The sequence below is a fragment of the Pinus tabuliformis genome, chromosome X (assembly GCF_031772625.1).
Source record: "Pinus tabuliformis cultivar Carrire ecotype Pingquan chromosome X, CPIR1, whole genome shotgun sequence".
Classification (NCBI taxonomy): domain Eukaryota; kingdom Viridiplantae; phylum Streptophyta; class Pinopsida; order Pinales; family Pinaceae; genus Pinus; species Pinus tabuliformis.
The window spans coordinates 46920428-46947472 of NC_142308.1; the positions used below are offsets into that span (position 1 = coordinate 46920428).

The window sequence follows — 27045 nt, forward strand, 5'->3', positions numbered from 1 at the left end:
AGAATCCTGGTCACTGTTCAAAATCAAGCATGTGGCTGATTGGAGCGTAGAGAAGGACAAGGTCATCTTCATAGCATGAGGATTCTCGTAGAAAGGGGGAGTTGACTATAACGAGACCTTTGCACCAGTTGCTAGGTATATCTCTGTTAGGGTCATCATTGTTGATTGCATTAGTTTTGTGTACATTAATCAATGGAGGGGTTTTGATGTGCATGCACAAGATATCCATGTATATGTGTTGAAGAAAGCCATTTATGGTATGAACTTTGAAGCAAACACCACATGCGTGGTACACAAGGATTGATGGGTACTTATTGAGTTTGCACTTTGTCAAGATTGTTATAGTTCCTAACCTTTATTATTTATTTGATAACTTTGAACTGCATGTCTTGGTTTCATATGTAGATAACTTGTTTCTTATAGGGAGTTATGAGAAGCCCATTGCATGTTGCAAGTAGACGTTGGCCAACAACGTTGATAGGAAGGATATTGACCTTATGTGTTACTTTTTGGATCACAAGGTTTTGGTATTGGTGTAGGTGAGATCTTCCTTAGGAAAGAAAGTACACAATGGAGTTTTTGAAGTGATTTTAGATGCTGGATTGCAAACCCTCGGCCACTTATATGGTGCCAAATCTGAAATTCTTTGCTGATTTAGATTCATGTTTGATGGATCCTTTTGTGTATAGGCAATGGATTGTTTTCTTGCTGTATCTTATGAATATTGGGCTTGACATATTTTTACACCGAAGGTGTTTTTAAGGGGAAGGTGCTCTGAGGACTTTCGTCATTTGGCCAGAGCCTATCAGAAAAAGACACGTTTTGTTCAGTTTGTGCAGCGAGAGTACGAGTGGGGCACTGGGCTGAGCGTAGCTCAGAGGAACAAGCAGTGGTAGTTGTGCTGAGACAATCAACCACTCATGGTGTTGCAGAACGCCTTCGCTGGGTCATCTGATACCACTGGAGCTCCACCGTGTCATTGCGGATATTAACAGGGCAGAGCCACAAATAGAAACACAGATTTAAATGTGAGAGGTGTTAGTTACGTACTTCTACTTGTTGCTGTACATGATTCTCTCCAGTGGCCAAATTTTCTTCAATAACGGGTTTATTCATTTTCATCCACCATACATTCTGCCAACAATCTTCAGGTTGAATCTTTGAGGAATGGGCACTTTACCAAATTCAGATTACCCAGAAGATTTCCACATTAATGCAGCTTTGATGTTATTGTATGCTTCTGTTTTAGAGATAACTGATGGGTCCAATATCACATCTACCTTTTGGGGATTTGTTCCAAAACAAAGTGTAGCTAGCAGGTTCAATTCGGTTACAAAATGCCTACTGAAATGAATTATTCAAATTAGATCAGAACTATGCTGAAATTGTTTCAACCTTAGATGACATTGTAAGTAATTGCTGGTGTGATTGAAGTTGGATTTTGTTGCCCTAGGTGATTACACGACCTCGTTTTCCTAACATTTGAATTCACTAGATTTACGCACATCTTGCTGAGATTCGGTGTGATTAATCCATTCATCTCTTCTTGGTTCAAGTCCCAATTGTCATATTTTTCATAAATAGTGATGTGATTCAGATTCGTAACTCCAAGTATGTGAGGTTGCAGAAGCCCATGGAATGAAGTAATTAGTTCACAATGCACAATGTTGGAATGTTTGGGTTCTGCAAAAACCCCACAACAATGTCATGGAAAAATGTTTTAGTGTAGCAAGTTGTAGACCTTTTTTCAGAAGAAAAAAACAGAGCTTCCTCATTATAGAAAAGAGAAGTTACATATATCAGGGACAAGGCAAAAAGTGCCCAGTCACAGGGAAGATGCATCTTATAACAAGACAAAAAAAACAGAACAAAACAGAGCAGTATCAGAGGACCAAGCAGAACTAGGAACCCCAAAAAAGCAACACAGCAACTAAGCCAAGCTCAGTCAGCATACAAAAAAGGATCCATGAGTCTGATCAGCCGAGGAATTAGAGCTCAAAGGAGCCCACATGATGGATGGACCCATCAACCAAGAGCTCAAAAAACATTCTGCCAGGAGGAAGAGTAATCCCGCACTTAGACAGAGCATCCACTTCCACATTTTGCTCCCTGTAAAAGTGGAGGAAAGATATGTCACTGAAGGAAGAGCAAAGAACAGCACTATGTGCCATCCAGTGGTGAAGCAGTGGAACCTCCAGAGAATTCTGCTCCAACGGCCAATCAATGACAATCTTTGAATCACCAACAATCTTTATAGAGTCGATGGCCAGTCAGACAGCGCTCTGAAGTAATCCCCACAACGCCACGACCTTTGCCCAACAGTTTGTGCTGCCACCACCATTCCAGAAGAAATGAAATGCTGTGCTAGCAAGTTGTAGACCTGTAAGGGATAGGTTGGAAGCCCATGATAAACCACAAGGATTTGTTTGCAAGGCCAGAAAAGGAGGTTGCGGCGATGAACATTGCAGGTATTGCAAGGTAAGGAACCAGACGCAAGGAGGCCCCACACAGGGAAAGGTGCAATGTATGAAATGGTATATATTTTCAATCGGTGAGCTCTGGTGTATTTCTTGCCCAGAACCTGTTACGTGGGTAATTTTGAATTCTGAGAATGTAATTTGACATGGAAGAGGCTGAGAATAAGGCAGTTGTAGGTGTAAAAGTAGAAGTTTGTATGCTCGGAATTTGAATGGGGCAGATTACTTGGACTTTGCTGCTTTACATATAGGGTGTGTTGCTTGATACTATCTCTTGTAAATATATTTTACTATGTAGATATTTCTTTATGATGGAACAACATGGTAATTAATTTTGGTGGGCTGTTTGTCAGGAGGATTCTTGGTTGTCACAATAGTCAGATGGTCGCTTCTCACCTTCACATGGAAAAATTATTTGCATAAATTTGCAGATGTAAGAATTACTGGTCTTGTCATAATAGTTAGGATGGTCACTTCTCACTTTCTGTGGAAAAAATATTTGCATAAGTTTGCAGATGTGAGAATTACCAATCTTGTCACAATAGCTAGGATGGTCATTTCTCACTTTCAGTGGCAAAAATATTTGCATAAATTTGCAGATGTAAGAAGTACTGGTGTTATTACAATAGGCAGGATGGTGACTTCTCACTTTCTGTGCCAAAAATATTTGCATGAAGTTGCAGATTTAAGAATTACTATTCTTGTCATAATAATCAGGATGGTCACTTCTCACTTTCTGTAGCAAAAATGTTTGCATAAATTTGCAGAAGTGAGGATCACTGATCTTGTCACAATCGTCATGATGGTGACTTCTCACTTTCTGTGGAAAAATATTTGCATACATTTGCAGATGTAAGAAAAATAGTTGCTAATTTGCAGTCGTAAGATTTTCTGGTCTTGCCCCAAGAACTTGTAGTTTCAATTTGTTTTTTATTCAGAGTCTGACTCTTCTTATCATTTTTTGGTTGAAGACTCAAGTAAATTTTCAATTGAATGAAATAAGGGAATTTTAGCTAAAGAAAATCCTTTGTTTTTATAATAAAATTACCTCTGAAATCAAATTTTATCTAACCTTGGATATCAAGCTACATCATGATAAGCGAGGATATCAGATTTAAATGGTAACAAAACCAGTTTCAATGGACCTTGGTTTATGACACCAAAAATTTGAAGAACTTTACCATTTGATTGCATTACCATGCTATACAACAGAAATTTTATACAGCCTTGCTATTTGATAACATTGCCATTCTGTACTGCAAACATTTTGAATAACCTTGCCATTAGACACTCAGATTTACATTTTGGCCCTGTTTGTACCAATGTTTTAAAAAACGGCCGAATCGAATCTGAAACGGCCAAGTTGATCCGAGTCGTTGGGATTTTTTGTGACCTGGCAGGAAAAACGGAACGGGAGGCCGAGTCATGACTGACTTGGCCGAGTTATTGCATGACTCGACCGAGTTAGTCATGACTCGGTCAACCCGGCCGGTTCTGCAATAACTCGGCCGAGTCAATGAATGCGGCCTGTAACCCCACAAAAAATGCGATTTTTCATTTTTTTTTTTAAATTTTAACTGTTAGCTGAGTGTTGGGCACTGCAATGTGTTTTCTAAATTAGTTAAATGCTATTTGGGGTCCATTCCCCTCTCCTAGTATTGATATGCTATTCAAATTTCATGGTAATGTTAAATTCTTAAAATAAAAGTGACATTCTCCTTAATCTTCATAAGTGACATTCTCCTAAATGACTCAGGATGTTTGAGAGTGGTTCCGGCCTCATTGGATTTCATATGGAGAAAGTATAATTTTAGATTTCATTCAAAATCCAGCAGACTTATCAGTTTTTCAGGATTTCAGGATTGGAGGATTGCAATGTTTCCATTGAGTTTTGTCATGTATTAGGGTATGGAACTCGTATTAATCAAGAGCACCAATCCCTCTATGTACCTTGATGTTAGTGACATTGGTTGTCGAACTCCTCTGGGATTCGCTCCCAAACCAGGAGCTTCTGAAAATGTCGCTCCCGCTCCCACTTTCTCTCTCGCTCCCCATTTTCGCTCCCGCTCCCAAGTAACACTGAGCCAGATGATGTTGGCAACTCTAGCAGTAGTCAGTGGTACTGGTCACAAAGTTTTGTTGTAGAGGCCATTTATAGCCTCCTTGGTTATGTGTTTTTGTTTTGATCTCTATGTCATCATCGTGTATGTATTGGACAGTGCACTGGGTGCCATTTTGATATAATAATATATTCATGATCCTACTTTGATCATATGTTGTCTTCTATCTATATTCTAATGCTTTGTGTTTGGAAATATGAATGAAAATCTTTAAAATTATGTGTTTTTATAAAAAATAAATATTTAATGTATTTTTTACAACGACCGAGTCTTTGAAATTGAGCCGGCCGAGTCGATACCAAGTCGGAGTCGACCCTCGGCTGAGTCGGAGTCGGAGTCGGAGTTTTAAAACATTGGTTTGTACAATTAGCCCCGGATGAAATTTTCGTTTTCGTTGAATTGCTTTTTTAATTTAATGATGAAGAACCATCCATATTTTGGGATCAAAATTTTGAATAGTTTTTCTTTTTAAAGAATGATTGCTCTAAAATTTTACTTGTCAAAATGAACAATCTGCAAATTGTTTCCATCCATATTTTGGGATCAAAATTTTGAATAGTTTTTCTTTTTAAAGAATGATTGCTCTAAAATTTTATTTGTCAAAAGCAACAATCTGCAAATTGTTTTGTTAATCTGTTTGAGTAATTTCATTACCAAATATTATCTTTTAAACGAAAATTTCCATGTAGATTCATTATATTTTCAAATATTAAAACTATTTCCATGTAAATTTATTATATTTTTGAAAATATTAAAACTATAAATTTGCATTTCAGTTGTAGTATGCATTTTAAATTGAAATTCCCTTCCCTTCATCCAGGAGTCTTCAAGAATCATCTTAACAAATTGGCCAACGTATTTAGCATGCAGTTTGACTTTGTAGAGTTATTTGCTTTCAATTGAGCATACACAGAGTTTTAACAAGTCCTAATAATTTTAGAGTTTGGATCTGTCATCCCTAAACATGAATAACTTCAATATATCCACACCTTCAAATATTATTTTCTTTTTCACTTTTACCGCCTTTTTTACTTACCAAATGTAATGGAGATGTCCAATTCTTAGTGGTAAAGCAACTCCTGGCACAACCGCCTTCCATTCAGAAGTCTTTTTAATGGATTTAGAACTTTTATAGGTTTTTAAAGAAGCATTATAATTTAGACTTTTTCTTTTACAAATTGTTAATTTATTTTGATTTTATAAGTTGAATTCAAGTTTCTAAAATGAAATTGGTATAATTTTGTTTTATTTTTCTTTTACAACATATCCACCTTTTATTCTTTTTGAGGTTCCTTTTCCCAATTTCATAACATCACATTAAGTAAGGAAATGCTGCGGGTGGACCTGCACTGAATTTCTATGACAAACCCTGCCCCATAGTAGTTAGATAGTGTTGTATTTCTCAGGTTTAAACTTACTTGGAACAAATTCCTTCTAGACCAAAATAGTTAGATTGGTAGATCGGTGATTCTTTGGAATTTTGTGGCCACACAGCTTAACCCATGAGTTACTTCTCAACATTGAGTAAGCCTATGCATAAAAAAAATATAGGAATAAGATGTAAATAAATATACTTACCGAGACTTACTTCCCAACATTAATTATGTAGAAGTAAAATTGTAAATTTGTAGGACATTTAGTTCCTGCCAAATCAAGACTATAGGATTCGATTTGCCTATTAAGCACTAATAATTTAGCATTCGCCAGTATGTTATAATGCTTTATCCAATTTTTTCAACTTGAGTTGCAGACACTAAGCTACCATGCAACACTTGTTTTAATGAATTTTTAATTTTACATTCAATGCATTTACATATAGAAGAAAAATTACCCATGGCCAAAATTTAACCTCCTCTTCTTCGGTGTTCCCTTCTCCTGCTTCAGGGATATGCTAGTTTGTAGTGAATACTTTGAGCTAGTTCATGGTTGAACCTTGATAGATTCATTGGTATCTATCAAGCACGTGCTTGGATATTTGAAGCAGATAGGTCATTTTGGCATGAGGTACGTGGGAAATGGTGAGTTGTTGCATGATTTTGTTGATTTTCATTGGGTAGGAAATGCTAGTGCTAAGAAGAGCACTTTTGGATTTTTTTGTTTTGTTTTTATTTATTTATTCCAGGTTGGGCACAATTATAATTTCATGGTTCTGCAAGAAGTGCGTAGAGGCAGAGTGCATGGCAACTTTAATTGCTTGTTGTGAGGCCATTTAGCTTTGCAAAGTTGACTGATGAGATGTTGGAGCCCATTGTTGTTTACCATGACGATCAAAGTTGCATAAGGTTCTCTAAGAATCAAGTATTTCGTGATTACTCCAAGCTTTTCAAATTTGGTACCATTCCCTTTAAGATGGGGTTTATAAGGTAGGAGTGGTTCTTGAGTATGTTTCCGTAGATTTGTAGGTGTCAAATATTTTTACTTGGCTTGGTGGAGAACACCTTCCTTACAAAGAGGGAGTGTTAGATTTTACTGGTTGCTTTGTCGCTGCTCCCCTTCAACAACGTCTTCAGTAGGTCTAGTTTGCACTAATTCCTATGCAGAGCACAAGGATGAGGTGGGTGCATGGTTGAAGGTTTACTAGAGACTATCAATTGTAGGCGCTACAATTTATAGATTTCTATTGAGTAGGTGTGTATGAATGCATGTGCCATCTTTAGTTGGCATAGATCTCCAAGATAGGAATGGTGAATTGCTTGAGGGAGGTTTCTATTCTGGGAGGGTGCACTTCCCAAGGTGAGGAAGGTGCATAAATGAGAGACATTGTCATGAATGCATGTATGCTTATGGCTGTTGAATTTCTTGGTAGCTTCAAAAGGTCTTATACATGAGCCTGGTGTCTTAGCATGTAGGAGACGGTTGATTGCCTCTTTAGGTGCTTGCTTGGTGTAGTAAGTGATGTATGACTTCTTTCCTAAGCCTAGCTTAGGAAAAGTACAATAATTTAAGTCAATTGATTATTGTGGACTATTAAGCCAAAGTACTAAGCATAAATAATAAAATTATTTAAGTGACTTAGATATGATCTCAACTGTTGATCTTAAGTGAGGCAAGATCTAATCTCAACCATCATTCACTTAGGAGATTAGGATTAGGGATTTGGATTAATGAAGGTATAAAACAAGCTTAAGGGAGAGGTAAAGACATACATGTGGAGGAAGCAATTTTCTTTAGAGCGAGAGGCTCAGCTAGACCAAAGAGAAGGGAGGAAGAGTGCTGGCAAATTTCAGGAGTATTTCCAAGAGGCCGAGTTTAGGAAATCAAGACATTGAGTTGCTGAAGTGCAGAGGAGGCTGAGTTGTGGAGAGGCCGATTTATGCATTGGGCTGATTTTTCTTTGAGTGCACAGAGGTCGTATGAGCAGAAAGGAGTGGGCCAATTTTCTGGTAGTGAAGGCCTAGTTTCTTCAGGGCTGAATTCTTCGGGAGGTCAATTTTATGGTGGGCCGAATTCCTTGGGCTGAGTTTTCCAGTGGAGGCCGAGTCACATGTTCCAACAGTGCATTTTGTCTGTATATTTTTTCTCCGTGGGTCTAGGCCTAGATTTTCCCGAGGATTTTAATGAAGGAAATTTTTTATGGGTGTATACTTACTGTTGTCATGTGATTGATCTCTCTGATTTTATTTTTCCATTGCAAATATTTTATTTCAGAAGTTAAATACCAGTGATTTTATTTTCCAGCACTTCAGAGTTTTATTTAATAATTTTCTGGGAATAAAAATTGTTGAGGTATAAGTTAGGTATTGGAAATTTAACATTAGCTAGTGAGTTCCTCTTAAGCGGGCCTTCTATTGTAGGTGAGATATAACTCATGCATGAAAAGCACACTCTTGCCTAGGGTGGTATGTGCATTGGGAGGTTTATTTCTTCCAGGGAGATGCTTTGTTGCATGTGTCTGCGTTCATTCCTCTTCATATCTTGGTTACCAAGGGTGCTTTGCTGTGATGATTAGGTAGTTAGAGGTTTGAGCTACTTACATTGTGATTCATATGTAGAAATTTCTCAATTTCACCTTATTTCTCCAAAATAGTTAAATGCCCTTTCCCATATCCATACATTCAACAACTGGAAAATAAATTTTGCTGAAAACACAAATTCTGGAAATATTATAAAATGCAGAAATAAATATCAGCACATACAAATAGCCGTTCAACACATTTTAACACAGTGATTTTTGGTCAAGGTGACCCTGGAAAAACCCCCTACAACTCTTGGGGAAAACCAGTTCGAAAGCTCCTTATTTCTGGAAAATGCTTTTTACAGTGAGAAATATTCAACAAAAAAATCAGCAAGCAAACTTTTAGAACTTATCTCATTTTCCGTGCCTCACAGCCAACTAGAAAAAAATTGCAAACAACAAAACAGAACAACAATAAATGTTGTACGACCTCCTCGATTTTGTGCCCATATTTCAGCCTTAAATGCTACTGTACGGACTACCTAGAAAAGTGTGCAAGCTGCCATAAATGCTGTTGTATGGTTTTCCTTGATTTATGTGCAGAAAAACAACAGTACAACTGTACGGATTTCTACCTAGAAAAGCGTGCCAAGGTACAGCCACTTGCTGTACGACCTCCCTTGAAAAACGTGCCAGCAAACTTCAGATTTTCTGCTCCTCGATTTCTGTGTTAACTTGCTGCACGACCTCCTTGGAATTTCAACCAAAACTGCTGTACGACCTTTCTAGAAAATCGTGCCCAAAATCTGCCTTTCATTGTGTGCTAACTCAGCTGTACGGACTTGCTGAAACGCTGCCTTGGAATGTGTGCCAAGCTGCTGCCTCCTTCTCCTCACTGTCCAAAAATCTCCCTTGCTCTCTTGCTCTCCTTCTCTCAATCTGCTCATGAAAGAATTAATGACCTTTTCCTCCTTTCCCTCCTTTAATCTAACCCTAAGTGACTTTTGGGGAATCCCTAAATCCAATGGCTGAAATAGATTGAGATCTAGGGCTGAGATTAAATGCTCATTTAAATCTCACTTTCTATTTTTTAATTCACCCCACTTTAATAAAGGTCCACTTAGTCATTTATGTCCAAAGTCACTTTTCCTTTCTAATTTTACATTGATATTAAAGTCACTTTAAAATTAGACTTTAGTAATTTTATCACTTAAAGTCGCTTTTAAATTAGATTTGACTTTATAAAAATTATAAAGTCACTTTAGGAGAAAAATTAAATTCTTTTGGACACTTTTCCCTAGGCCAAAGATCAAATCCTTAGGGAACCACCTGTCCTTCAGTACCAAATTTCAACACTCCCTCTTACCGAGGAAGGTGTTCCTCACCACACCCATCTTGTCTCTGAAGTAGACATGCTTGCCCCGTGGTAAGGCTTTGGTAAGAATATCTGCAACTTGCTCATCAGTGGGAATATACTCAAGCTTCACAGCTCCCTTCTGAACATAGTCTTTGATGAAATGATATTTGATCTCGATATGCTTTGACCTGTCATGAAATATTGGATTCTCCGTGAGTTTAATGCAACTCTGATTATCACAGTAAATCACTGAAGGTCTCAATCGCTGACCAAATAAGCCAAACAACATCTTGCGAAGCCAAATGGCCTCACAACTAGCTAGACTGGCTGCCGTATACTTTGCTTTCGCTGAACTCAATGCTACTGACTACTGCTTCCGGCTGAACCATGACACTACTGTCGAACCCAACCCAAAACAGCACCCTGAAGTGCTCTTCCTATCAGAAGCACAACTTGCCCAATCAGAATCAATATAACCTGCCAATCTCACTCCATCCCCCTGCCTATAGTCCAGACCATAATCCATTGTCCCCTGCAAGTACCGCAAAATGTGTTTTGCAGCCACCCAGTGAACCTTCCTAGGCTCACACATAAACTGACTCATCGTGTTGACTGCAAAACAAATATCTGGTCTAGTGTTGACCAAATACATCAAGGAACCAATCAGCTGTCTGTACAATGTGGGATCCACCAACTCGGAATCCGAAGCATGAAGCTTCTTCCAGTTGGTGATCATCGGTGTCGACATGGGTTTACTATCCTCCATGTGGAATCTGCCAATGATGTCCACAATATACTTCCCTTGCCCCAGGAAGAAATGCCTCTCCTCTTGCCACACCTCCAAACCCAAAAAGTAATGCATCAAGCCGATGTCCTTCATCTCAAACTCCGCCGCAAGATCTCTCTTGCAGTGCTCTATGAGTCTCTCTGCACTTGTCATGACCAAGTCATCCACATACAACACCAGAATGAGAGGCTCCTCACCTATCACAATATAGTAAAGGTTGGAATCTGCCTCACTCTTTGTGAAACCCATCCCCTGCAAGTATGTATCTATCCTGGAGTACCAAGCTCTGGGAGCTTGCTTCAGGCCATAAAGGGCCTTCTTCAGTCTACACACATGTGACTCCTTCCCATGCACCTCAAAGCCCTGTGGCTGTTCAATGTACGCCTCCTCCTGTATGAAGCCATTGAGAAATGCAGTCTTCACATCCATCTGGTGGATCTTCCAACCCATCTCTGCTGCCATCGATATAATGGTGTGGATCGAAGTATATCGAGCCACGAGAGCGAAGGTCTCCCCATAATCAACTCCCTTTACCTGGGAGAACCCTCTAGCCACAAACCTCGCTTTGAATTTCTCAATGCTGCCATCTGCAGCATGCTTTACCTTGTAAAGCCATCTGGAAGTAACCACGGATTTGCCCTTAGGCCTCAGCGCCACCTCCCAAACATCATTCTTCATGATAGAAGAATACTCCTGCATGGCCTCTCTCCAGACCTGCTGGCTAGCTGCCTCCTCATAGCTAGAAGGCTCAGAGTCAAGGATGCTGGTAGCCATTGCCATATAGCTACAAAACCTCTCAGGTGGTCTACTCTCTCTGACCGGTGTCTTAGGCTCAGCAACAAATGTGGCATCTCTCAAGGTGTCCTGAAGCCACTTGGGCTTCCTCTTCCCTGGGCATACTACTCCCATTGGAGAATGAAACTCCTCCTCATCATCATCAGGAGCCTGAACCCTGACTGTCTATCTGCTGTCCTCCTGCCTGCACATGAACCTGTAGAAGCTGAGGTACCGTGTGAACTGTCCATCAGTGGACTCCCTAGTGAACTGCTCTGTGGACTGCTCTGCATGCTGCCTGGAGCACCACCCCTTTGGCTCGGCAAGCCACTGCTCATTGACGGAGTTGACATCGTCATAGATGTACCTCCAGATCCTCTTGATCCCTGCCCACTGGATCCCTGCGACCGACTCAACTGCTGCTGAGGGTCTGGCTGATCCAGATACTCTAACTCCTGTGACCTCCTAAAGGCCCTGTCCTCCTCGAACTTCACATCCCGCCTGATAACAACTTTCCTCTGTGCAGGAATGTAAATCCGAAAGGCCTTTGAGGTCTCATTGTAGCCCACAAAGATACCCTTCTCTGCGGTGGGCTCTAGTTTGGTCCTCTTCTCCTTGGGTATGTAGGAGTATGTAATGCACCCAAAGATACGAAGATGACCAATATCAGGGTTCTTCCCAGAAAAAGCCTCCTCTGGAGTCATGTGCCCCAAGGCACGATGCAGACTCCTATTCTGCAAATAAACAGCTGTGTTGCAGGCCTCTGCCCACAAGAACAATGGCAACCCCTGATCATATAACATGGCTTTGGCAGCCCCTCCGATGGATCTGTTCTTCCTCTCCGCAACTCCATTCTGCTGGGGGTTGTAAGGATCAGTGAACTCCCTCCTAATGCCTGCCTCCGCACAATAGTCAACAAACTCTCCAAGGGTGTACTCTCCCCCATTGACCGACCTCAGGGACTTGATCTTCCGACCTGTCTGTGTCTCCACAAGAGCTCTAAACTCCTAAAACCACTTGAAGACCTCACTCTTGGTCTTCAAGAAATAAATCCAGGTCCTCCTGGAGTGATCATCAATGAATAAAACATAGTACTCATATCCACTCAAGGAAACATGAGACATCCGACTGCTCACATCGGAATGAATCAAATCAAGTAATCCAGTCGCTCTGCTGTCACTGCTGGGAAAAGGGAATTTGGCAAACTTGCCCATCGCACATCCTCTGCAAGTATCAAAGTGATCAGTACTGAAATCTGGCACACCTGTAGTGATCTCCCGCAAGGTCCTCAAGGCTCCATGATACATATGCCCCATCCTGCGGTGCCAAATCTCACACAGCTCAGAACTGCTAGCTCTACTGTTGGTACTACTGCTCAATGCGAAAAGGGGCTGGAATGCAAACTTGTACACCTTTGCATGGCGTACACTTATCACTCTAGCTGAATTAGCTAGAGTGCCCCTGGGATAAATCAACACCTGTCCTCCCTTGAATAGTACCTCATATCCTTTGTCCTCCAAAGTTGAGACGGATATGAGGTTCTTCCTCATCCCTGGCACATAAAGAACATCTGACACCTTCAAGGGAGGTTTGTACTCCCTCTGAAATGTCAGTGTCCCCACACCGACTGCTCTAACAACTCTGTCATCGCCGAGTACTACCTCTATATCAGTGCCACTCTCTGAAAGCTCTGAGAAGTACTCATGGACTCCTGTCATGTGACGTGAAGCCCCATTGTCCACATACCAGATACCCGAAGATGCTCCGCTAATCGAGGGAAAAGCATGCTCCCTCTGAACCTGTGTGGCAGGTGATCCTGCACTAGAGGACTCACACGCAGTGAACCCAAACTCCCAGTCAAAACGATCTGCAAAGTCCTCAACCTTTGCTGAAGCTGCCAAGCTCTGGTTCTTCCCCTTCTTCTTCTTCTTCTCCGGACACACAACTGCATAGTGTCCCATCTTTTGACAATTCCAACACCTCACCTTGGAATAGTCCTTCTGTGTATTACCCTGTTTACCTTTACCTTTGCCTTTGCCCCCACCATTGCTTGTGGAAGCCTGCTTCTTCCCTTTGCCTTTCTTGCCTCTTGCCGACAGTGCTACATCCTCATCCTGCTCAACTGGCTTGGCTGCCCCAAGCTGACCTTTCCTGATCTCTGTCTGAATGCAATCATCCCAAAACCTCTCCCATGTGGGAAGGGTCTCACGTGCACAATCCCCATCAGCGAAGTTCATCCATGAACGGGGGAGGCCATTCACTGCAATCCACACCAACTCAGTGGGTGGAATGACCTCTCCAACTGCTGCCAACTCATCTCTCACATTAGTAATCTTTGTGAGATATCCAACTGCACTATCATTACCCATCTTAATGGTCTCCAGCTTCTCCTTCAGGACCATTTTCCGGTTCTCATTGGTACTCTTGTAGAGATTGAACAATGCTGTCCACATCTCATGGGCATTTCTCTTTTCTCTCACATGAGGAATGCAATGGTCTTTGACTCCGTCTAGAATCAGTCTCTTACCCTTGTTGTTCTTTTTATTATAAGCAACCAACTGAGTAGCATCAGTAGGCACAACAACAGGGTTCTGTGTGGTATGCACAATAATGCCCCAGACTTCTGCATCTTCAAAGATACTTTGCATTCTCTCCTTCCAAACGCTGTAATTGATATGCCCATCCAACCTATCTTCCACCCTCAATTCCAATGACATCCTGCTGTCCTAAAACTGAAAAATAGCACTGCTGTAGTAAAGATAAAACTGCTGTTTGTGAAAAATCAGCTTGATGGAATTTTCTGAGTGAAAAATCAGCAGGCTGTAATTTTCCTCCTTGCTGTCCCAAACTGCACTTCAGCACTCAGGCTTTGATACCATGTAGAAATTTCTCATCTCCCACCCTGGTTTTCAGTTTCACCTTATTTCTCCAAAATAGTTAAATGCCCTTTTCCATATCCATACATTCAACAACTGGAAATAAATTTTGCTGAAAACACAAATTTTGGAAATATTACAGAATGCTGAAAATGTAGAAATAAATATCAGCACATACAAACAGCCATTCAACACATTTAAACACAGTGATTTTTGGTCAAGGTGACCTTGGAAAAACCCCCTACAACTCTTGGGGAAAACCAGTTCGAAAGCTCCTTCTTATTTCTGGAAAATGCTTTTTACAATGAGAGAAATATTCAGCAAAAAAATCAGCAAGCAAACTTTTACAACTTATCTCATTTTCCGTGCCTCACAGCCAACTGGAAAAAACTTGCAAACAGCAAAATAGAACAGCAATAAATGCTGTACGGCCGCCTCGATTTTGTGCTCAAATTTCAGCCTTAAATGCTGCTGTATGGACTGCCTAGAAAAGCGTGCAAGCTGCCATAAATGCTGCTGTACGGATTTCCTTCATTTCTGTGCAGAAAAACAGCAGTACAGCTGTATGGATTTCTGCCTAGAAAAGCGTGCCAAGGTACAGCCACTTGCTGTGCAGCCTCCCTTGAAAAATGTGCCAGCAAACTACAGATTTTTTGCTCCTCAATTTCTGTGCTAACTTGCTGTACGGCCTCCTTGGAATCTGAACCAAAACTGCTGTACGGTCTTTCTAGAAAATCGTGCCCAAAATCTGCCTTTCACTGTGTGCTAACTCAGCTGTATGGATTTTCTGAAATGCTGCCTTGGAATGTGTGCCACGCTGCTGCCTCCGTCTCCTCACTGTCCAGAAATCTCCCTTGCTCTCTTGCTCTCCTTCTCTCAATCTGCTCATGAAAGAATTAATGACCTTTTCCTCCTTTAATCTAACACTAAGTGATTTTTGGGGAATCCTTAAATCCAATGGCTGAAATAGATTGAGATCTAGGGCTGAGATTAAATGCTCATTTAAATCTCACTTTCTATTTTTTAATTCACCCCACTTTAATAAAGGCCCACTTAGTCATTTATGTCCAAAGTCACTTTTCCTTTCTAATTTTACATTGATATTAAAGTCACTTTAAAATTAGACTTTGGTAACTTTATCACTTAAAGTCACTTTTAAATTAGATTTGACTTTATAAAAATTATAAAGTCACTTTAGGTGAAAAAATAAATTCTTTTGGACACTTTTCCCTAGGCCAAAGATCAAAGCCTTAGGGAACCACCTGTCCTCTGGTATCAAATTTCAACATCATAATTTCAGAATAATAGAGAGTGACATGATTGAGTGCTGCAGTTCTGTGCTTGCTGTCTATTTTCAGACGTGTGTATGCGGATCTAGTATTCCTTATCGACTGTTTTGATAGGTTTGTTAGTTATCAGATTCCCATATCAGGGTTTAGTTTTTAGGATTGCATTCCTGCTTACCATGTGCTGAAAATTTACATGAAGTTCATATAAGATATTATAGTGGTAATGTTAAAGTTCCAAAATAAAACATATTTGCTACTCCAAAATTGTATTATGTGCCACTGTTATCCATGAAAGTAAACTGAAGCATCTAGTTCTTTTCATGATGCCAAAGCAATAAAATATAACATGGAGTAATTAAGTTTTAAGGTGGACAATGTATCTCATTGAAAGTGAAGCCTCGAGAATTGTTGAAAAAGATCAATCAAATACCATATAGGATCAGTAGTACATAAAAATAACATAAGCTAGAATGCAAAATCATAAGCTAGAATGCCTAAACTTGAAATAGACAAGATCACAACTCACTGTTTCAGAGTTTTGTATTTTTTAATTCCTAATAGTGTATCTGTAAATATATTTTGCCATTCCTTGTTCCCTTGTACACTGGAAAATGGGGGTATGTGTGTATTTGTATATTTTTATCTTAATGTATCATGGTTTTGATTTCGTTTTTAATGAGTTCCAGTTTGTTAGAAGATTTAAGTTTTATCACATTTAGTCCCAAGTTTGAAACCTATGCGATCCAGATACGATAATATCCACAACATCTTTGGGCCTCTGCATTGAAACTGAATATTGTGATGTCTAGGTTATACTTACCCCTCCATTGAAAATTAAAATTGGAGAAGGTGATGACTAGGTAATGTTTAGGGGCTGGTGATTGTTTACAGTAGTCAGATATAGCTTTTTTAATTTCAAACACATGTATGCCACTGTGTACACAATGGGCCCTGAAGCCAAGTTTTTGTGTATTTTGCTTGGAGAAACAATTTTGTAGTCACGGGGATCTATAAAATCCATCCATTTTAAGGTGGTCTACTTTAATGTGGAGCTCTGTCAAACTTGGGTAAGCCAACAAGACAGGGCTCTATGACCCCAAGGTTTGAACTTGGTTTTGTTGTGTGGTGATGCCTTGTCTCGACTCTCAATCACTAGACAACATTTTTCTGGACACGCGCACACACATACGAGGAAATTGGTATATACATCACCTTGTATTTTTGAGAATTGCTAGGTTCATTTTTTTTCTGATTTAGACAACATAATGTTTATATAACCATTAGTTCTTTTGGCTCTAATGACTTATTTTCCTGTTGGTTTTGCAGAGCGATCAGAAGGTAACTGGTGCTTTGTTCGATATATGGGATGACAAAGGTTTGACCCAACTTTAATATTTATTCATGATATCTAATTGTGATTAATGAATGTTTTTGTGTTTACGACTGCCTGAATTTTAAGTTAATTGCTTGATCTTCGTATTACTAAATAGTGAAGTAGTTAATTGTAATGGATATATATTCTATAATGAAATAATAAAGTAATGTACAAATAGAATAATAATAAAGAGTAATAAACCTATATTAAATATGATGTAAAGTTGCCTAAATAGTCCAAGTGCGTGACTCTCCATAGAGATACCCCTTAGATTTTATTTATACTTGGGGTGTGTAATGCCCTAGCCTTGCAGACTGTAGGTCTATGACAGGGTGACTCTTCATGGAGATACCCCTTAGATTATATTTATACTTGGTGCTATCCTCATAGTAACCATCTTATCAAACTTAGCAGGTATCCACTATATTATTATATTTTATAGGCATAATCTAAGGGGTATCACTATGAGGGGGCATACATATGTCGGTATTATTTTATAGATATAATCCAAGGGGTATCTTAATAAAGAGGCACACATATATTAGATAATTGCTAAGTTTGGTAAGATGGTTACTATGAGCATAGCACCGAGTATAAATATAATCCAAGGGGTATCTCTGTGAACAGTCATGCGGATGTCTTTTGACTATTCAGGTATATTACTTCACAAATGTATCATATGATTTATGTTCATAACATTAATTTACTTGAAACTCTGTTTGTTTCTTTTAATGAAATAATTTGAAGAATTGCAACTAAAATGAACTAGCTTTAGCTGCCTTTTTGCAAGCACTAGAAGGGATTCTGACCTTTCACCATTATATTTACAGGAAACAGCAACGGAAAAGTTGAGGAAGGACACGAGAAGGTATGGTGTCTTATTCAGGTTTCTCTTGACATGTTTCCTTTAAAAAATTAAAAGATGTTTTCAGCAACGTGGAGACATTAGTTTATGTGATAATAAAATTGGGGTGGTTCTGTAGCACAACCCCTTCACGGTTTCACCAAGTGCCATCAATATAATTTTGAAAGATGCACAAAAGAACAGTCATAAACACACATTTATAGTGCTAACTTACTATTTATGTGTTGGATCTGAATGCTTGGTTAAATGGATGCACAACATTTTGCCCAAAGGAGTAATAAGACACCTGAAAGTAATTCTTATTTCACAGATTCCCTTTAGAAGAATTGGAAAGTTCTAATTGAATTTGATATCCCAATAAATAATCTATGTTACAGAAAGTTTCCAGTACGTGGGTGATTGATCATTGAAAATTAAGTTTTAACAATGAAAACCATGAAATCAATAACATGATAATGTGATAATATCAAGAATTACAAATCACATGGTCCATTTGCACATTTTGATATCTAATGAATCATTGCATTTCAAATTTCTCATGTCATAACCAAAAGTAAATTGTAAAAGAATAAATTCAATCAAAATGAAACACAACGATACATCATGATTGTGAATCTACTTGTTAAGTATAAAGTTTTTAAAAGCCTGAAATAACAAATGTCAAAATCTGAAATCATAAATTAACATGTGCTTGTTGTTTGGTTTTCCATGCATTGCGAAACTGGCTTAGCATCATCCATACCGACATCAGTATCATTGTCGGAATCCTCTTCCTCAACTAAGGTCAAGGGTCCTTGAACAAATATATGTTGATGCTTCATGTCCCCTTCATCATCACCATCTATTTGGATAGTGTCTGCTGAGTCGATATCCAATCAAGTTACAGTGCATTACAATGAGATTCTTTGCTCTTCCAGAAGAAAGTCTATTCCTCTTGATAAAGTGGATAAAGCTCTAAGTGAACTGGTTCCCTTGAGTCATAGATAAGATAAAATAAGTTAATTTTATTAACAAAGAAAGAACCCTACATAACATTAGAACATATGTATAAAATGGAGATAAAGGTATGGTGATACAAAATACTAAGTGAGCTTGTCCAAGATTGGAAAGGTGGACAACCCAACCCAAGAACTTGTGAAGAAAGAAAGTGAGGGGAGATCAAATGATGAGGTCCTTGATGTCAAGGTCTCTTGAGTTTGATTGTCCAAGGTAAGGGGGGGGGGGCATTAGCTCGTTGTCGAAGTCCTCTGGAACCATTGAGGAGCCTAGTTGTACTGTTGCGCTGGAAGGGGGGGTTGATGTAAGAGCGAGGGATACTCCTAACATTCGAGGTTGAAAGAAGGAAACTTCAAATGGATCTTTGGTTACTTCTTTTAATCTGGGAGGTAGGCTGATGGGTAGGGCGTGCTCTACTCTAGATCCATTTGAAGTTGATCCTTCAAATGCTTTCAGGACATGTGGCTTGTTGTATGCACTGACACCTTCGAATCAGTCTCAATAGTAGGGTTAGTCTACCAGAGGGGGAGTTTCAAGAGAAATCCAATGTCTTACCATCATGCTGTCTGGTGTGCTTTGGAACTTTCCCTATCTTTTTTTGCTTTAATCTGACAGATCAACATGGGTGTATTTGCAGAATAGGAGTCCTCACAATGCATTGGGGGACAAGACTCCTGAGGAGGCTTTCACAGGAGTGAAACCAAATGTGCACCACCTTCACTTCTTTGGTAGTCCAGTTATGTCTACATCCATCAAAGAAAAGGACTAAGCTGGAGCCCTTAGAAGAAAAGGACATCTTTGTTGGATAGAACGACACTTCAAAGGAATATAGGGTCTACATTCTTACGCGGAGGAAGATAGTGGTCAACAGGGATGTCTTATTTGAGGAGGGTAGGACCTTTAAGAGGTTATGTGGATTGGAACCAACAATGGCAGAGAATCAAGAGCAGCAGGGACACAATCTTTTGATCGGGGGGATCAAGATATTCCTTTGAGCTTTGTCAGGAGATGGCTGAGATGAGTTGAGCAGACTTTGAGGATGCTAAGGAACATCGGATGTGCTCTAGCCACAAAAATTGGTGGAGAGGCTAAAGTGCATGATATCTCCAATTGTTTGGGCAGAATTTAACCAGTTTGGGAGATATTAAAATAATTTATATTTTTAATGGAGTTCCTAAGTCTAAACTTAGGAAAATAAAATATTAATGTGCATTAATATAAAAATGAGTTAGAATGGTCCAAAAGTCATGGATCAAGCCGGATCTAATCTTAGCCATTGATTAGGGACTTAATCTCGGCCGTTGAATTGTCAACGAAAAAGTATAAGAAGAGGCTTGAGGGTTAGTTGGAAAACACATTGAGTTGATCAAGAATTCGATTTTCTGGGGCAGGGCTTGTTAAGGAAATCGAAGCAGTGATGAGAGTTGCAGCTGAGGGGCAGTGAATACAGTAGCAGAGAAGCAAAGATAGTACCAGGAGCATCAACGCAAAAGCCGGGAGAGGGTTGACGCAATGTTGCTGTGGGATCGTTCCTCCGGTGATTTCGCTGGAATATCTGTCTTCGATAGAGAGGTACTATTGCCGAGGGCATTCTCTATTGGGTGAGCCATTTCTGGCACCTAGATTGTATTTTGAAATTGCCTAATAATAAAATCCTCTGATAGCTGCACCGGTTTTCTCGCATTAGGTTTTTACGGGGACATTAGTCAAAAAATAACTGTGTCACTTGTGTGCTTGTTTCTTTCAGTTGATGATTCGTATGTGTTGATATTGTACTTGTATTTATTTTCAGTATTTACATGGTAAAAAACTTGTTAAGTACTTGAACAAGTAGGAAGAAATAAATCAAATAGTATAGGAAGAATTTCTAACAGGGATGTCTTATTTGAGGAGGGTAGGACCTTTGAGAGGTTCTGTGGATTGGACCCAACAATGGCAGAGAATTAAGAGCAGCAGGGACACAATCTTTTCATCGAGGGGATCAAGATATTCCTTTGAGCTTTGTTAAGAGATGGCTGAGATGGGTCGAGCAGAGTTTGAGGATGCTAAGTAGCATGTGGAGGATCCTAGTAACACTTTTAGGGAGAGTATATCACTGAGGAGAATTTCCAGCTACATGACCTTGGTACACAACATCGATGAGTTTGAGCCTTCTACTTTTGAGGAGACAATAGACCAACAAGTTTGGAGGGATGTCCTGGTGGATGACTACAATTGTAACTTGAAGAATGATGTTTGGGAGATTATACTAGGATTTGAGGGGAAGTGAATGGTCACTTCTCAATGGATCTACAAGATCAAACATGCAATAGATTCCAGGTTCGAGAAGTATAAGACGAGGTTCATGGCAAGAGGGTTCTCCCAAAAAGGAGGGAGTTGACTATGAGGAGACTTTTGCTCCTATTGCCAAATGTGCGTTGATCAGGGTGGTCATTTCCATTGCTTTAAAGATAGAGTGGAGGATACATCAAATGGATGTGAACACTGCCTTCCTCATTGGGGTAATTGAGGAAGATGTGTATATTGAGCATCCTCACGGATTTGCGGAGTCCCGTGTATGCAGGTTAAACAGGGCATTGTATGGACTGAAGCAGGCACCTTGAGCATAGTACTCATGGATAGACGAGTTCTTGCTTGGTTTGGGCTTCACCAAGAGAAGTGGATTCCTACTTGTGTTGCGAACTTGTTGATTGTGATCTGCTCATATGGGTGCTCTATGTGGATGATCTCTTTTTGATAGGATCTGAGAAGCTCATAATGATGTGTAAGGAGGAGTTTGAGGTGGAGGACATAGGGATGATGCCCGAATTTTTGGGATTGGAGATATGGAAGCAATCAAGAGAGATATGTTGAAGAAAAGGGTAACTAGGTTCGGTATTTGTCAATGTAATTTTGATCTTTGTACTTGTCAAGAAAAAGAATTATTATTTTTATAAATAATATGAATGAGTTTCTTGCTCATTCCATAGGTTTGGGAAAGTCAAAGAGTCAAAATTATATTGAAGAGCTCTACTTGAGCATCTATGTAATGAAAATGGGTCAACCTAGTGTCTAACAACCCTCCAAATGACAAGCACCATACTCTCTGTCACGTTGGCTTGGAAATCAAGTTAAAAGATAGTCATGTCGGCCTAAAAAAGAATTAGATTCACTCGTGTCAGCTTAATAAATAGACACAACGCTTCACACTGTAATGTCAGCTTATTTATGGAGACATGACTACTATAAATACCCCGTTGGGGTCACCGCAGGAAACACAACTTCGGATCACTCTGAAACTTCGGACAGGGCACAATATCTCGGACAAGGTACATGATTACAGTATTTCGTTTGAGCACACAAGTACAAGTATTTCGATGGCTACAGTATCTCTGTGTTTTCAGATGATCATCATGATCACAGTCTTGGTATACTAGGATAGTCCTGGCATATGTATCATGATAAGGATCCTGGTGCAAGAAACTCTCAACTATACACACTTAACATCATTCTCTAGATAAAGTCACTGTCTTGGCATGATTATGATCTCACTGTTATATGCTCTCGGTATGCCAAAACACAGTGAAGTGTTCACATATATATCTCAGTATGGAAGCCTCATCAACATGATAATGATCTTAATGAGAAGTGCAGTAATGATCGAAGAGAAGATGGAGATATGGTGCAGTAGATATGTTCTCATTAACGTGATGAATATCTCAGTGAAGGTGCATGAATGATGACCTCGGTGAAGCATCAATGTTGATGATGATCTCAACAGTAAGAAGAGGATTGGTGACTTGGTCTTCGAGTGGCCTAGTAGGTCAAGGGTCATGGTATTGGTGTTTGTCAATTGGAATAAGAAGAATTACGTGCAGGTTTTCCTTTCCAAGAGGGAGAGGTTTTGGCCCTTGGAAGAATGCCAACTCCTTGTGTTCTTGTCTCTTTGTTTTGGTAGCAGTTTGATGAAGTAAACACACACACTCATAATAAGAAGAAGATCAAGATAAGATAAATAGTAAAAGCATTTCACAAATTGTTATCAAGTATAGAAGAATCTATCTAATGCTAATTGCCCTAGATTCTTCAACATGGTATCAGAGCTAAGGTGTTGAAGTCGAATGAAGGGCAACAAAAGAGACATGCAAGGATCTGTGTTCAAGGACATCAAAGCAGGTTGAAAGGATTAAAGGAGCAAGTATACAACAAGTAGGTCTACAACAGTCATGGAGTATCAACTTCAGTAATTATAGTCATGCACTCAACTCATGCTCAGTTTGATGGAGTATATTAGTGATCCTCACTTCTTGATCACTGAACTTTCTCAATGCCATAAAAGATGGCCTTATATATATATATATATATATATTTTTTGCAGAAGTAATCCAAGGAATACCTCTCACAATCCATGATTACATCACTGTCTCAGTATAGTTATTACATCAAGGCAGTTTCGGTGATGAGACAGTCTCTCTATACAGTGCCACCCACAATTTAGTTATGTTATTCAGTGACAAGTTTGGGCTCTCTATACATTGCATCTCTACACAACTCTATGCACATAGACATCACTGTCTCAGTGCAGTACCATATCAATATACTTGTCACAGTCTCAAATTTTGTCTATGAATATGATCTCAATAAGCATGATGCTCAGATCAGAACATAGTATCACTAGCATGTCAACAATATGTTGAAGTAAAAAAAATACCTTAAAGATGAATTGGGAAGGTCATAAAGCAATTTCAGTGATGTTAAGACCACTAATGTGTCATGGTGCTAGGTCTCCAAAGAAGTCGTGATGAAAGGATACTAATGATGGGCATCTCAAGCAAAAGAAGCATCAAGGTGAAGATCTCCTCTTCACACACCAAGTAAGTATCTTTCAATTTTATAATCAGATTTGGTTAAATGATTTCATGATTGCAAGGGGATTTATAAATCGGTTAGATAATCGAAAGTCCTTGCATAGAATATGGAGGATTGTCATAATCCTCATAGAAAAGAGAAACCATTGATATCTATGAAAAGGTCTATAAAGGTCAAGCATTGTTTGAATCCATCAAGAGATTCATAGGATTCATATGATATAACTCAAAAAGTCCTCTCACCTAAATAACATAAGAGGAGACATAAAGAGAGATATATCAAATGCTAGATATACTCTCGAAAATTAAAGTAAAGAAGGTCACTTAGACCTACACAATAGTAAAGGTATCAAAGAATGAAGGAATAACTTCATGAAGATCTAGTAAAGATGATAAGAAGGTAGTCATTGTTGATAAGCAAGGTAACAAATATCAATGAACAAAGAAGGTTACCTCACCCGAAAATTTGTGGTCTCTATGCTAGATAGAGAAAGACAAGTTGCAATCTATTGTATTAAAGGATGATAGAATTCAACCATGTGCATAAAAGATAAGCAAGGTTGGTACTCAAGCAAAGACAAAAATAAGTATAGTTAAGATTCAATGCTATAGAAAGATTTTGGAAGTTCATATCACTGAAAGATGGAGGAAGCTAAAGAAAAAGGGCTAAGGAAAGAGCGCGTATCAAATGTCTCCTAGGAGTAAGATAGTATCCCTCACAAAAGGATCCTATCATAAGCTCCTATATCTTGTGTTATAAGATATGACAATGATAATAAGATGCATCATGGCATCATGAAAGCATTAGAAGCAAGAGCTCGTGACATCACCATGGATATCATGAAGGACAAAAGGGACAAAATCCATGGCAGTCAAACATGAAGGATATAGCTCTTGGGAATCTCATTGAACATTGAAGGAAAGAAAGATGTCATCCAGGACAAGGCTCATCATACATTAAGGCAAAAAGGAAACATCTTCCAGATAGGGATATGCAAGATCCTCAAGATTCTCTGAAGGAATCCTCATCGGAGGGTTCACTAATCTAGAGAGGGAGCAAGTGTTTCATCAGGAACTCCAACTTATGGAATTCATGGGATAATGATGTGATGACATGAAGCAGATTAAGGGATTGAAGATCTCTTCAATCAAGGAAGCCATTGGAAGAAGCCTCAATGACTTGAAGGTAAAATAAGGTATGTATGCTTGTGTTTAATATTATAATGACATGTCATATGGTTGCAGGTAACATGGATCATTACTTCTATCTTGAGAAGCATGATCAAGAGAAAAAGGATCTCCTCCTCTGAAAGTATGCAAAAAGACATAAGACACACTAGATGAAATCAACATAATATGTCCTCATATGAAGTATGAGGTGGTTGACTACAATTAAGAAACTCTGATTGAAAGCACCTGGGAAGGAAATGTGCGAGGAAGGAAGAGATCGTGAGATATGCAACCCTAATGAAGGCAATCAACATCCAAAAGACCAAGAAGATTTGACTAGGAAATCTCCCAGAAAGATATAAAGACTCTGATGAAAGTCTGAAAAAGATGAAGACCCTTGACAATGGATATCTTTGGGAGATATGTCAATAAGTGTGCAGGATGTTGATACCTATAAGAAGATGTCATGATGAAGAGCCATCTCGTAAGGTATGATTTAATTTAATATGACGTTTTGATTTCTTGAATAATATCTGGATGAGTTCATGTAGGGCTACTAGAACAAGACTTGTCAGTACAAGTACAACCAACATTCATGCGATGGATGGAGACCCCTGAAAGAAGCATGGAGAGAAAATAAGTAGCCATATGAAGAAAGTTCCAGATGTATGCCAAGAAGGCCACTTTCCATGAAGAAAGGAATAACATGACGGAATAAGAAGGAAAGTAATGGATGGCTGTTGCCCTACAAGGAAGAAGCTCAACTAAATTTCATGACATCAAAGAGAGAAGTTGATCAAGCAACTGAGGAACCCTCGAAAAAGCTGCTGATGTATAAAAGAGTCCCTAGCTAAGAGGGAGCTCTGATAGGTCCCCGATCAAGAGGGAGTTTGAATTAGATCACCCTTGATTACAAAGGAGTGACAATGGCATGTTTCCATTTCATGTGTCATGCACTAGACCAGGACTAACAACCGTAAGTCTAGATGAAGGCCATGAATGGAAATGTAGACACATGACAGACACAACATTCTTGTCTTTACTTGGGAAGAAAGAATGGGAGGATTGGTAATCATCTGGCATCTGATACTCTTTGAGGATGTGTAGGGCATCCAAGATAAGAGTAGGCAAGAGGACCGATATTCTTTGAGGGCTGGGAACCCAAGAAAAGAATAGTCCTAGAAGGTCATACTCAGTGAACACCTAGGTGGGTATGTACCTTGAGAGACAATGATGAAGGTGTCTATAAATCATTTGTCTCACCAGCATTGTAGCTCATGGTCTCATGGAGAGATGGAGCTGTTAGTCAAGGCCTTGCACTATGAAAATGCTGATTGATATGACGCTATATAGATGGGATTACCAATACAATTCTTCTTATGAGAAATTCTTCAAATTGAGAATAACCAAGTACCATTGTAAATACCTCCCTTGTTAAGAGGGAGTGTTGAAGAAAAGGGTAACTAGGTTCGGTATTTGTCAATGCAATTTTGATCTTTGTACTTGTCAAGAAAAAGAATTATTATTTTATAAATAATATGAATGAGTTTATTGCTCATTCCATAGGTCTAGGAAAGTCAAAGAGTCAAAATTATATTGAAGAGCTCTACTTGAGCATCTATGTAATGAAAATGGGTCAACCTAGTGTCTAGCAGCCCTCCAAATGAAAAGCACCATCCTCTCTGTCACGTCAGCGTGGAAATCGAATTAAAAGACAGCCATGTCGGCCTAAAAAAGAATTAAGATTCACTCATGTCGGCTCAATAAATAGACACACGCTTCAAACTGTAATGTCAGCTTATTTATGGAGATGTGACTACTATAAATACCCCACTGGGGTCGCCGCAAGAAACACAACTTCGCATCACTATAAAACTTCGGGCAGGGCACAATATCTCAGACAAGATACAAGATTACAATATTTCAGTTGAGCACATAAGTACAAGTATTTCGATGGGTACAATATCTCTGTGTTTTCAGATGATCATCATGATCACAGTCTTGGTATACTAGGACAATCTTGGCATATCTATCATGATAAGGATCCTGGTGCAAGAAACTCTCAGCTATACACACTAGACATCATTCTCTAGATAAATTCACTGTCTTGGCATGATTATGATCTCACTGTTATACACTCTCGGTATGCCAAAACACAATCATAATCTCGGCACAATGACAACTATGATGGAAGATCATAATGAAGACCTCGGTGAA

At 39.2% G+C, this 27045-nt stretch overlaps 1 protein-coding gene across 2 annotated transcripts in view; it reads left to right on the plus strand.

Moving 5' to 3' along the window:
* The window catches only part of LOC149138248 (Nop53 protein), a 186102-nt gene that overhangs the window by 38690 nt on the left and 120367 nt on the right, over nt 1-27045 (plus strand). For both annotated transcript variants that reach the window (XM_089449822.1, XM_089449823.1), the window contains exons 3-4: nt 16902-16950; nt 17781-17818. In XM_089449822.1, coding sequence (XP_089305948.1) covers nt 16902-16950; nt 17781-17818 — 87 coding nt within the window. The remainder of the gene's footprint in view (nt 1-16901; nt 16951-17780; nt 17819-27045) is intronic.